At 45.6% G+C, this 13,351-nt stretch overlaps 1 protein-coding gene across 1 annotated transcript; it reads right to left on the bottom strand.

Annotated features, from left to right (window-relative positions):
- Positions 1–546: 546 nt before the first annotated feature.
- Positions 547–13,113, bottom strand: MYOT (myotilin). The gene is made up of 10 exons (XM_018081050.2): positions 13,036–13,113; positions 10,653–11,255; positions 8,750–8,900; positions 6,249–6,350; positions 4,202–4,251; positions 3,459–3,591; positions 2,769–2,976; positions 2,145–2,310; positions 1,533–1,666; positions 547–1,144 (listed from the first exon to the last, which is right to left on the bottom strand). Exons 2-10 carry the CDS (start codon positions 11,087–11,089, stop codon positions 972–974), a joined length of 1,554 nt encoding a protein of 517 aa, XP_017936539.1. The 5' UTR covers positions 11,090–11,255; positions 13,036–13,113; the 3' UTR covers positions 547–971.
- Between the last annotated feature and the right edge of the window lie 238 nt (positions 13,114–13,351).

The raw sequence follows: 13,351 nt of genomic DNA, 5'->3' as shown, positions 1-13,351 counted from the left end.
GGGTTTGCTGGCGAGCACAGTGCACCTCTATGAGGAGTTCAGACTAGTTCAACCCTCTTACAGCAAGTACAGTTGAAAAATCTTCAGTTTTGGTTGGCTGGAGTTTGGCAAAATCAGGTTTCATGGTGTTTAGTATTGTTTTGAACAAGGAGGCTGTGAATAGCAGCACCCAAACCACTTGGATGATTCAAATCAACAGCTTGTTGAGTCTCAACAGTGAGACAAGTCACAACCACTCCTTGATTAAAGGAGGGAAAACGTGGCATCCTTAATGATTTATATTATATAGGACAGCTTTTGGGTTAAGTGTGCAAGGAGAAGAAATATTGCTGTTGCCTTACTGACATGTTTTAGTGTTAAGGGGGTGTCAGCATTTAGTCTATACTGAACAGGTTATAGGTGCCAGATGACAAATGACAGTGGGAGCAGACAGAGGAGGGGACCAGTGGAAGGTTTAGGAGAGTAAGAATCCATCTTTCCCAGGCTGCAGCTGATGCCAGACACCCGAAAGCTGCTTTTAACAGACCAAGGAAGAGTCACAGCTGATGTCGGTTATTTAAAATTTTATTTGCCTCTAATTTATTATCATAAAAACACTCTAGTCTATTTGGTTTTAGTATTCAGACAGTACAGACTTCTGATATTACCACGAGTGATATTAGAGAAGCAGTACAAACCAATCTACCTTAGCATGTAACCAAGCACAGGTGGAACTAAACCCACCCACACTTGCAAAAACTAATTAACCTGCTTCCTTAGGCTTTATAGTTCAAATGCAATACTCAGTTAATGGTTATAGTCACCAAACCATATAAATAAAATCTAACAGGGTAAAATGGGAACAGCTGAATGTGCAAGAGTCAAAGTAAAAATATGTAGATAGGTATTTTGCTAATTAGAGCAATCACCAATTAACTGCATCTATGTTGTAACTGTCTCTTATAGGTGTGAGTTTTCCTCTTCATTTCCAGTTAAAGTTCATCACTTTCATACAGTCCAGACTGCTCAGCCAAACGCTGAAACTCTCCTTCTGGTGAGAAAGCTTGTTTCACATCCAGTCCTCTTCCATTAAGTGCCAAATACTTGCTAAAAGTTGGTCGAACCCGTAACTGCTTTGGGGCTGGAAGTGGCTTATTTGCATGTGCTGGAATAGAATAAAAAAAGCCTCTTTCAATATCTTCCCAGACTGTAGCAAGACCCACAATAGAGCAACCCAATTGCTTTTAATTTGCAGCATAAACCAGCAAACCCCTGGGAAGAATTTAACACACAAGCCCATATCTCAGACACCAGAGACTTAAATTTACCCTCCTTCCTGGTGCCAATCAAATTATAGTCTTCAAGCAGGGCAAAGGACACAGCACAGTGTCCTGGTACTAAACAAAAGAGATTTTCACGGGATAGTTACTTCTGTCCAGTTCAGTATCTTTGGGAAGAAATCCTCCCAGCGGTCTGAGCTTCTTGAGGTTAATCTTGAGGGCCTGTTCTGAATACAGGTGCACTCTTTTGTGGCACTGTGACCTGGTACTTACTTGCAACCTCTAGCCTGGCGTGGCAGGTGGCCACTCCTGCCCCGTTGACAGCAGACACAGTGTACCAGCCAGCGTCCTTCTTGTTTGCATTGTGGATCAGGAGGCAAATCCTCCCGGTGTTGTCATGGAGCAAGCTGAAAAATGAAGGTGTTCATGTGTCAGTGCTTTGAGGGGAAAGGAGGGGAGATGCTGAAATCAGAGTCAGTTTACACGCTGAGGAAGCCCCAGAACAATTCTTGCAGGGCACTGCAAACTGTGCAGACACAAACACTGCGTTTGTGGTACGAGCCACCAGTGATTCACATCAGGACACAGCTCAGGTGTCCTGTAGCCCCACAGCCTCAGAGCACGAGGAAACACTCCATGTTTCAGTCCTAAAGCTGTGCTTCTCCACAGGGGCATGCATCTGGGCACTTCTGTGCCCTCAGAACAAGGCTCTCAGGGTTGCTCCTGTCTGGCACAGTGATCTGTGCCCCTGGTGCCACGCACACGAGGGGGCAGGCCCAGCTTTCCAGCCTGCTGCTTTTAGAAACCAGCCCATTTTAAATTTGAATTAACAGATACCGGTTATTGTTTTCTAACACACCAACGGCCAACTCATCAGCGGGGTACCTTATTCGGTCTGTATTATATTGTACCATTTCGTTGTTTCTTTTCCAGTAAATCCGAGGGGTTGGGATGGCAGAGATCTGGCATTCCAGCCTGGCTGTGTCTCCTTCGAAAACCTTTTTGCTCTGTGGCTTGAAGATGAAAGTTGGAGGCATGTGATGTTCCTTTGCTAAATTAAAGAGGAAAGATAAGGAGGAGTTACTGGAAGCGTGGAATGCTCATATCACACTCAGGCTTTAAGATTTCAGAATGCTAAATTCAGCAGGACAAGTGTTCCTTACTGCATCTCCTCAGCCTGCAGGCAATTCCTGGGAGCATAAGGGTGTAATAAACACAATCCACTTTAGAAGGAGAGTCAATTAATATATGTTATCAACCCTCAGAGATTAATGACATTAATTAAATTAAATTCTGGACATCCCACTGTGTCTAAATGTCCTGCTATAAGTGCTTTGAAGAAATGTGGCATCTCAGATATATTTATTAAAATAGCCTTAGAAAAGATAAGGTGTTTGTTATTGTTTGAGCCTGAATGTCTGGAGGGCTCCCTCTGCTTCTTAATTGTTTAATGTCCCAAATGCAGAGAGGAAAGCATTGCCAAGTAATTATCAGTGCTCTCAGTCTTACCAATTACTTCCACTTTCACTGTGAAAGATGCTTCTCCTGCACGGTTCACAGCCACACATTCGTATGCCCCTGCATCAGATGATTTGACTGCTTCAAAAATGAACGAGTGGAATCCCTTTTCTGACACTATCATTTTATGGAACTGATCCTGATGAACCATCCTTCCATTCTGGTACCACATCACATCTGGAGTGGGCAGCCCACTCACCTGTGAGGGAGAGGAAAGCAGTGAAGAGTTGAACAGCTTTGAGATAATAAAAACCTTGTCTGTTCCAGCAAGGGCACAGTTGCTTCAGGGAAGACTCATTAAAGGCAGGCTGGTCCTAGACAGACTTCACTGGATGTGTGTCCAGGATGTGTCCACTGAAGTAGTGGAATCCCAGTGCAAAGCACAAGGTTCCCTGCCAAAATGCCTATTTTTCAGCAGAGCATTAATATTCATTCTTCCCAGGGAGATCTGTGGTGATCCACATTCACCAATATTTAGCTTTCACCGTATTCTTATGCAGCTAATTCCATTTACATTTGCCAAGGGAAAATGCTGAAACGTTTGGCCATCTCCTATTTCTTGGTTTACATCAAACAGGGAGACCCTGCACCACCTGCCATTAGTGCTCTGGGCTCAGAGACCTCTCTCCACGCCCCAAACCCCAAGAGGGAATGGAATGGGAAGGGAGAAGCTGGTGTTACTTTGAAGTCGAGCCTGCAGAACCGCCCCTCCTCAATAACCACGTCCTCAGGCACTTGTGTGAAACGGGGCTGGAAAAACTTCTCCTGGATTGAGTCATGTCCACGTTCATCTCCTCTTGAGGACGGTCTGCTCCTAAAAAGGGGACAGAAACAGGTAATTGTGTAAAAGTTACCGTAGCACAAATGACACTGAAGCTCTGATTGCAGCTGGAGTCCCTCAACATATTTAGGAATCCAGCACGACACATTTAGGAATCCAACATGACACATTTAGGAATCCAAAACTACAGTTCTGGTTGGTTTTTCAGCTGCAAGGTGTGGCTTTTGAGCAACCATTTCTCTTGCTCAAGTTGTTCAATTCAACACAGAGGCATAACCTTCATCTTTGGCCCAATATCCAAAAGAATTGACAAGGATTGTGGAGGCTGTGTTCTGCCATGCTGTGTTTCAACATTTGCATTCTCAGCCCTTGCTTTCAGTAGAAATTAGCCTTCTAGAATACAAAGAGTATTTTCCTAAGGTGCATGGAGTTTTTAAACCTCCAGTGCTATGCTTAGAATTCACTGGATTAAGATCATAGGCATCATCAACCATCCACAAACAGCAGCATTTTAGTTGAAAGGAAGTGAGAAAGTTTGGTAATTACTACTTTAGAAAAAGGGACAAGTAGTAAAGTTAAACTAACACTGCCTAGAAACATTTGAAGTAAAGTCTTGAAGAATAACAAAAAGTTTATGCTTTACCTTACATGTGTTGTAGGAACCTGCAGCCTGACGTTTTCTGCATTCTGGTGCTTGGAAAGAGAAAGAGGAGAGGTGAGTTCACTTACAAAGATTTATCTGTAAACTGAACAAGAAGCCATTTTAAGTTTTTATACTGACTGCTGCTTAAAAGCAAACTGACTGTACTTCAGAAGTCACTGGGACAAGAGGTGAAGGAAGTGGCATCAGGACCTGACCCCCTCTGTGTTCAGCGTAGGCTTTGCCATGACAGTGACAAGTGCCATGAATAGAAGGGCAGAACTTCTCATCACTGCACAGGTGAGAGGTGCAGTCTGGTTTGGCACACGAGGCTCTGGGCCAGCCAATAACCCTTGTTAGAGAGGAGCAGTACTACTGGCAGTGTCTAAAATGAGAGCTAAGTACAGAGTGTCCTTCCCCATAGCAGGAATAGAAGTGGAGTCGCTGGCAGGAGCGTTGTATTGTGCCCACTTAAATATGGTACCAACAGCCATGGACACTTGCTGAGCTGGAAAATACTTTTCTTTCTAGATCACAGCACCAACTAAGCTTGCTGACAACTCCACAATCACATGACTAAATCTGCCAAAGTACCCAGGATTGATTCCTGTTAGGAGCCTGGATGTTTGGAAAATGCAGCAGAGTTTGCTGCCAGCGACTCGTTTTAGCAATGGAGTCAGAGAGAGCAAACACTGCATGGAAATTTCTGGAGTGTTTGCATTGAGCCATTCCAGTGCTTGGTTCTGTGCTCTGCAGCCCAGTCCTGAGGAACATTTAAGCCTGGGTTTAAAGTTCAAGCACAAGGCAGCCTTCAGTTCAGGGGAAGTGTTACATGGACGAGGGTTTTGCTGGACTGAGTTCAGTGTTGAGTCCAAAGGCAGTTGCCTGGATCTGCTCACTTGCTCTGTACAGTTACTACTTGTCTTGTGAAATGATGCTGTAGTGATGAAGTTGCTGATGATTCTAATGATCTGTTACATGAACTGACTGTGTAGTTAAGTTCCTGAGGAATCAGCAGGCTGAATGAATCAATTTAAAAATAAGACTGAACAATGGGAATAAGATATCCCAAACATGAGCCAATCTCTGCTTCCAATATTCTTCTTTAAAGCAGCATTTCACCCATGCCGAAAAGTTGTCAGTCATCCTATTTTGACTGAATGCTTCCTTGTTCTCTGCAAAGGATAAGGCTTCCCTTGCTGTCTGACATCCATAATTTTCCCTTCTTGCCTGCTGTTACCAGGTGATTGTTGGGGAGAAATAGCTCAAACTGTGTATTCCTCCCTTGCTGTGATCTTAAGTGTCTCTTACATGGAGGAGTTTTGCTAACTGCACTTTGGCAGGTGTTTGCCTGCTCCTGGCTCTTTGCTGCAGCAGCAGGAGGGATGTTTTCTTTGGCTGCACAGGTACCCAGTGCCATACCATGGACATTTCCACTAACTTTGAGCACAGAAGTGCCAAAGAGAGCTTCTAACCGGCCTGAATAACCAGCAAATGATGCAAGTCTCCAACTGAAACTCTTCTGAAAATGCCATTAGTAATAGATTCTTGTCTATCAGCATGTGGGCTGCTAAAATAACTGCTTTGCTTTCTCTCAATGACTGCAGACCCCCAGAAGGGCTAAAGCCCATCTGATCCCACCCCAAGGCCCTGACCTCTTGTAGCCAATGCCACTTATCTGACATTGTCAGTGACAGGTGTAATGTTGCTCTCCTGGCCAAGCCTGCACTGGGTACCTGGATCCCTCCCTGTGCTGCTCCCTGCCTGTCACAGCCAGGGTGTCCCAGGCTGTGCAGCAGCTGTTGTAATTCCTCCCTGGAGAGGTCATTCCTACAGATCAGGCCCAGCAAGGGAATGGTGCTTAAATTCTCCCCCCCTCTCCTACCACCCCTCAGAGCCCCAAATCTCTCCTGTACAGAGCTCTGCCAGGGAGAGCCGCCCCCTCCCCACACTGGTACCAAACAACCCCCATCTCTGCCCCATTCAGGTAGGAGCAGGTCACAGCACAATCACCAGGAAATCCTCGTTCTAGAGACAGGTCCCCATTTACCTGTGCATTCTGCATGTTGTCCTCACTCTGTGTTTCCAGCACAGAGGCAGCATTCACTGGTCCGAGCAGCCTGCGAGCCATTCTCTCTTCATAAGTTAATCTCTAAAGCAGAGTGGAGAGGAATTCTAGTCAGAAGTCCATTTACTATTTCAGATCAGCTTGTAAGGGCACATTAATATGCCATGAATTCAGGGTGCTGTCAATGAAAGCAGCAGCTGAACAGAAGCCCCACGTCTGGCCCGGAGGGTTTGCGGTCTGTGATGCCCACTGAAGTCAGCTCAATATATACAGCACTGAAATGCAGAAAAGATTAAACTGCCTGTTCATCAAAGCCTCTCTAATGCCATCTGTGGCCTTCCACTCCTCCTCTTTCTCTGTTGGGATTATTTATGGGTAACTGATGGCATCATCCTCAGAAGCCAGACTAAGTCCCAGGGTACCTCTCTGTTAGCACTGGGAAAACTTCCCAAGTCATTCAGCTGTGGAGCTACAGGCATGATGGATGCTTGGCATCCCCTGCTCCCAAAAAAGCAAGAGCCACACCAGAAGCAGACACAGCCAGAGGGGAGCAGCTCTACCCCTGAAAGCACGAGGGAACTTTATGCCAGTGCAGCATCCACTGGTTGAAATGCTGTGTGCTGAGTGTAGGGGAGGCAAGGACACATTTCAGGCACGAAACAGAAAGTTCCTGCAAAATAGATGTGGTACACAGTGATAAAAATGAGCAGAGTTAAATTCAAGCTCTGTCAGCTGGGTTACTTTAGAAGAGTTTGTTACTCCCTTGAGCACCAGAACACCTGACACTTCTCTGCCCACAAAGTTTAACTTGAGTTTGGATTTTGTGACGTGCGGACGAGCTCGGGCTGAATTTCTGCTGTGAACAACACGTGTGTCTGTGTGTGTGTGTCTGCTGGGAAGGTAAAGGCTGGGGAGGCTTGTGGGACTTTTCTTTAGAAGAGAGCACGAGACCTTTAGCCAAACCTGTGAGGGCTTAATAACCCTGAGTCCTTACGTCTGTATCAAGTGTGGCTGAGATTGGCCAGTGGGGTCAGACGCTGCTGGAGGACAAGGGGAGGAGGACACAGAGTGGTGATTGCATAAGCCTTATTTTTAGCCTGGCTTCCTATGGGAAGAAAAGCTGACTTGCTACAACAAGCCTTCTCCCAGCAGATAGGACATTCCTGTTAGGGACACATTAAGTCAGATTTGACCTATTTGTTTTCCCCTTCAGTATTTAAAATTCCACACAAATGTGTTCTCACTGATGATAATGAAAAAAACTCCTTTCTGCTGCAGGGGAAAGAAGATGGAACCTATAAACACTGGGCTTTTACCAGTCTGCCTCCAGCTGCAGGAAGGTTCCCACCTTACAGACCTGCTCACTCTAGCTTGCTGCAATGGGTTTCCCTACTGGTAAGCAAATTTTTCTCCCAGATTTGGTTTCCTTGGTAAAGAGGATTGCATTTTGCCCCTCTGCAGAATAAATAATTAAGTACTGAGGCTGAGGCCTTCTTATAGGAGACAGACTTTATGATAAAAGCTCATGTAATTTCTTTCATTTGTTGCTGTTCATATAAAAAGAAATCAAAGAAGTTTACTATATGTGGTGGTAGTCTCTAGAATGAGCTTTCAAATATTCCAATATTTCACCAAGTTTTAATGATTGTGAGTGGTTTGTTAACCCCAGTGTTGAAAGCCAGGGTGTAATCATATCTGCAGAACTGAGGGATTCTCCTTGGGTTTCTGGTTGTGTGTGGATATGATGTTCAGCAGGATCCCCAACAGAGAGTTTAAATTTGTGCCACAGCTCTAAACACACACCTTTCTGTTGAGCCTGGACTTAATCTGGTTGCAGGATAAGAGGGAAAGGCAATAGCAGCTCAAAGCCACATTGCTGTATCAAATGGCTTTCAGAAGTCAACACATCCCTTACTGAAGTCAGGGGAGATGCAGACATTCAGCTGCCACAGTAAATGCCCACAGACACACTCACAGCAACCATCTCTCTTGCCACACATTCAGGCTTCCATCATGCACTGCCCATGTGCTGCTCCTCTGCTGGGAAGGGCCTTCTTGGTCCTGAGCTGAGCCTGGCCCACCAGAGCAGCTATTTGCATTCTAATACCAAAAATAACTGTGAAAAGGTGCTGGGAAATAAAGAGGTTGGATGTAAGTCTTTCTAAACCACACCTTTTTCTCCACCCCTGACCCATGATTAGAAATGGAGTTGCTGTTGGAAGAGATGGGGTTTTTTTAACTTTTCTAATGGAAAAGTTCAGCCACATCACACTGAAAGAATATTCTGTTTGCAAATGGCTCAAAGAACTCCCGTGGGATCTGCTGAGGTTCTGAGTAGAGGTGTTTGGGCAGTGTTGCTCCTGCATTTCCTTTTGCTTTTAGCTCAGTTTGGAGGCTCCAGCCTCTGGGGTACTAGAACTCATCTCTGCTTGCACTACTGAGAGTCCCATCAAATGTCTCCTTAACCAGCAGGTTTCCCTTACCTGGTTGCCATTCTGGAGAAGGTTGTCTTTGCATCGGAGTTTCTTTTCCAAGTCCTGAATGAGGGCCTCTTTTGTTCCTCTAATTTCTTGGTCTGATGTCTTCTGCATAGAGTTGATGCTGGCTTGTTTGTTATACATTGGCTGGGAGTAACTGCTCGTGCAGGAAGAGAAAACAAAGTTACTCCCGTGGGCCTGCTGGGCTGTTTGCTGCAGCTTCACTGAATGCACACAAAAATGTGAACCTGCCTCTTAAAAACTGTGGTTCAAATGAACCCATAAAGCATCTGGGAGATGAATGGGCCAGGCTGGGTATCAAAAACTTAAGGGGAAGCATCATGGCATAGCCAAGTCATTGAGTGTCCTCCCACAACACTCATTGTTCAGCATCCCTGTGTCGTGCCCCTCCCGTATCCTGGTCCTGTAATCCATAGCCAACAGACATGATCAACTCCTGGAGTTTGATTCTGAAAGATTCTGGGAAAAGAGGAGCATCCATCAGAAGGGGTTGCAAAGGTCTGCTGGAGGTCACAGCACTCTGTGCTGACAGGATCTACAACCCTGTTTGTGATGAGCAGCCCTCGTGTGCTGCACTTGGGTTCAGAAATTGTTTCTATTGAAAATCCTCTTCCCCCTGTCCCTTGGGAATTCTGCTCATTAGAGCAGGGTAGAAGGGTTATAATTCTGAAATACTCCCAGCATGGCTTGGACTTAATAACTTGCTTAAGTTATAACTTAAAAACTTTAATAATTTGCCAACAGATTAATATGTCTCATGTCCCTGTTTGCCCATTAGTAGCGTGATTGGGAAAATAATTCCTCAACTCTCCGGGTGTTGCATTTAAGAGCAGCTTATCTGAAAAGCATAGTGAGGCACCCACACCCTTTGCTATGGAAACAAACAACCCCACACTATGCACACAAACTCCAGCAGTCACTCCACATGTGTTTCTAATGCCCCACACTCTTGCAGGAGTTTAGCAAACACTCCTGAGAGCCCCAGCTCACCCGGTCTGTCTTACCTTCCCTCTTCCCACAGTGCTGTGATTCAGAAAACCCCCAGAAACATTCAGGTTACCTGAATGCAAGCTGACACTTAAACCTTGATTTATATCCAGGCCAGCAGGACCCCTGCCCCTATCACCTTTCTAATATTTCCAGTTGAGTGTTTGTGCATATTCTGCCCTGACTTTCCCCAGGACCTCCAGCTAATATTGGCAGGAATACAAGTTGGTGAGAAGGCAAGGCCCAGCTCCCTTTGAGATCTCACTGACCTTGGGAGATATTTGGATTGCAGCCCAAAGGCAAAATGATATAATACATATTCAGGAAAGAATTTAGTCTTTGGTCTAAAGGGGTAATATTTTCAAGTGGCTGCCTTTCTGTTTGCACGTATGATTAATGGAAAGGGTGTTGTAGGTGAGTGTAGAGTCTCACCATGATGTGGAACCTGAAAACACTGCTGAGACTTACTAGACAATTCTCCAAGTTGTTTATATCTGGGAAGTACTACTGCCTTCCCCCATCTCCCCATTCATAAGCCATGCTCGTTGAGGAAATTAATTTGAGATGGGTGTCAATCCTCTGCTCTGAATAACCCTAATTAAGAGATTTCTTTCAAATCAAACTAAACTACTCAAACTGGCTCCAGAAAACCCACACAGCTGTGCAGTTTAAGTCCTGATGGACACCCATCTCTCCCACAGAGTCACCAGGGGCAAAGCTCAGCCTCCTAACCCGACTCCTGCAGAGTCCTGCCCTGAACACGGGAAGTCAGTGGGAGCTGTGCCATTGGCTTTGGCCCCAGCTGGTGTTTCGTGGGGTGGTTGGATTTGGGATGGTCAGTGCACGGGAGAGGCCAGGCCGGAGGGAAGCAGGGGGAGGTTAGAAGGCTGTGTATACTTACTGAGGTTCCATGGGAGAAGGAGTTTGGCTGTTATAGTCGGGCTGCGAGGGGAGCACTGAGCACAGGAATGCTGCGGGGGATTGGTTAGGCATGGGTATAAGCCTCTGCCCAGATGATGAGCTAGCAGGAGACTGTGCAGATGCAGGAGTGATGGGATATGTGGATTCCTTGGGGGCACTACAGGAAGGCGAGGAGAGCGTGATTGAAGAGCTCAGCGATGACGAGGAGGAGAATTTCTGCCCGCTCGGGTTGCGAGGCTGAATGAGGATGGAGGACTGTTTGATCTCTCTGCTCGACTCCGCGGAGGCTGCGGGTCCTGGAGGCTGCTGCTGCCCTTGACACACATTCTTAGACTGGATAAAGTGTTTTGGACGTTCGTAGTTAAACATGGTTGGCTGGCACATGGAGGAAACAGATGGGAGGTTGGGGACACTCATAGGAGAGGTTTCGCGGCTGTCCTGGGTTTTTGTTGGTGATAACTGGCTTTGGATGGGTGGCTGGTAAAAACTAGGTGGTAGGCCACAAAAGTTGTCTTGGCTGGGCTCCTGGATAGAATGGAACCCTTGCCTTGCAGAATAGAGGCTTTCCTGGTGTGGATTTTCCCTTAAGGAAGACAATATAGATAAAATAAATTGTACATCACAAGCTGAATCACAAAAATGCTGTGTTGTGAGCAGTCATTAGCAATCTAAAGAATAGGAGGTTCAGGCAACTGACAATTAAAGCTTGAGCTTAGAATAAAGGTATTTAGGATTTATTAGAACTATTCCTGAACTGTCTGAACATTTTGGATTACAATAACAAGCCATGCAGTCTGTCTGCCTCAGGCACAGTGTTCACTGTGGCTTTGATATGCCAGAGCCCAGTAAACTCTGAATAAATAGCAATTGTTTTATCAAGACCTCTTGCCACCTGCATAAATCTGCAGATACCTGTGGATACTACTGCTAAGCAAGGTAATTTGCCACATATCATTTCAGCTAAAGATCCCTGGATCCTTCTACTTCATGCCCTGTCAAAATACTAAATGTACTATTCCTCAGAGAATTGGCTATTTGTGCTGAGAAATTCCTTATACCATAGGGAAGCATGAAACAGGTTCCACTTGCTTTTAATCCTAAAACTAAACCTTTGAAACCAAGTGTCCTGATTTCTTCTTTAATGGGTTTTGAATTCAGAGCTTTTCATATCCAACTGAGATTTGGGATTGGAATGCCAAGGACTGTGCTTTTCCATTTGAAGTGATTTCCCAAGACTTGCTGTTCAGCCTACTACTGTCGTTCTGACAATTAGCTGCAGGATAAGGGGTGCATTTATTTTGCAGGTGCTTGATATCTAAACCTGGGCTTTCCATCAACTAAACACCCAGGAAGGTTTCATTAGACTGAGCTGAGCAAGCTTGTTAAAACGGACAAACAATTTCAGCTCCAGGATAAAAAAATAATCCCCCAAAATAAACATAAAGCTACTAATAAAAAAAAAAAAAAAAGAGAATATAAATCCACCCAGTTACATGTGCTGGAAAAAATTGTAATCTTGCCCCACCAAGATCAGCTGTTTTGCTGCTATATATACCCAGTATATTGTATTCCTCTCCTTGGAGAGCCCAAAGAAGGGCTCCAGGAGGTCATAAATCCCCATGGGGGGACATAACTGAAGACATCACTTTCATTTCAAAAATTCAAGGCTTTCATTTCCTAAAGGTGATCATCAATAACAGTTGCACATTAACTGTATGTAAACAGAGGCTTTATAGTAAAAATTCCCTAACTTTCCCCTTGTCATGCTCTTGGAATTCGAAGCTGGCTCAAATTTTTGGAGCATGTCCACACTATGTTCTCATTCACCGATGCAGAAAACTTGTTGAGTCTTATCCCATTTTTTTATATGACTACCTGTGTACAGATTTTTACTCTCGTTTTCCCCACAGGCTGCGCACAGAAACCAGCGTTTACTTTGTTTTCTAGAGCGCAGCAAGCTCCGACCCACAGCGTCACTTCTCACAGCGAGGGGTAAGTTACCGTTTTCCTCAAATCATTCCACCTTGATTCGGGAGGGAAAAAAAAAATAAATCCGAAGAGACTTTTGACCTTACGAGATGACAGCAGTAAGAAACAATAGGGACAGCTTGCTTTAAAAAAAAAAAAAGGGCAAACAAAAAAAAAAACAACCAAAAAACAAAGGTTTTTTTTTCCTCTGTTTCCACTGTTCCTCTGTTACCTTTGACAGCACCTCACCTTAAAGGCACCTTTCCACCTCAGCATTCCCGGCGCGCTGCAGTCCCTCATGCCACCTCCCTAACCAGCCTCGAAGCAAAAAGTGACGTGGGAAAAACAAACAAACAAAAAAAAAACAAACCCAAAACCCCAAACAAGCACCTTACCTACAGCCTAGAAGTTGTCACCTGGGCTTTAAGCGGTATTTGGGGCAGGGCCGGTCATTCCCCGGGCCGGGCTGTCATAGCCGCCCCCTGCGCGGCGTTAGGGGAGGCTTTAATGTGCAGCCAGCGGTGACACCGCGGGACCCGCGTGTCCCCAACCCCGCCGTGTCACAATAAGAGTCTCCGCTGCCCGGACACTCGTCCCAGGGCCGGAGCCGGGGATTTTGGGCAGGTGCCCGCGGGCAGCGAATCCCCCGCCGGGGGCAGCGGTGGGACCGCCCGGCGCTCGCAGGGGCCGGTCCGGGCGCTGATGGAAGGG

The sequence above is a fragment of the Manacus vitellinus genome, unplaced genomic scaffold (assembly GCF_001715985.3).
Source record: "Manacus vitellinus isolate BGI_N305 unplaced genomic scaffold, ASM171598v3 scaffold_51_pilon, whole genome shotgun sequence".
In the NCBI taxonomy this organism is placed as follows: domain Eukaryota; kingdom Metazoa; phylum Chordata; class Aves; order Passeriformes; family Pipridae; genus Manacus; species Manacus vitellinus.
This window is presented reverse-complemented; position numbering and strand designations above follow the sequence as displayed.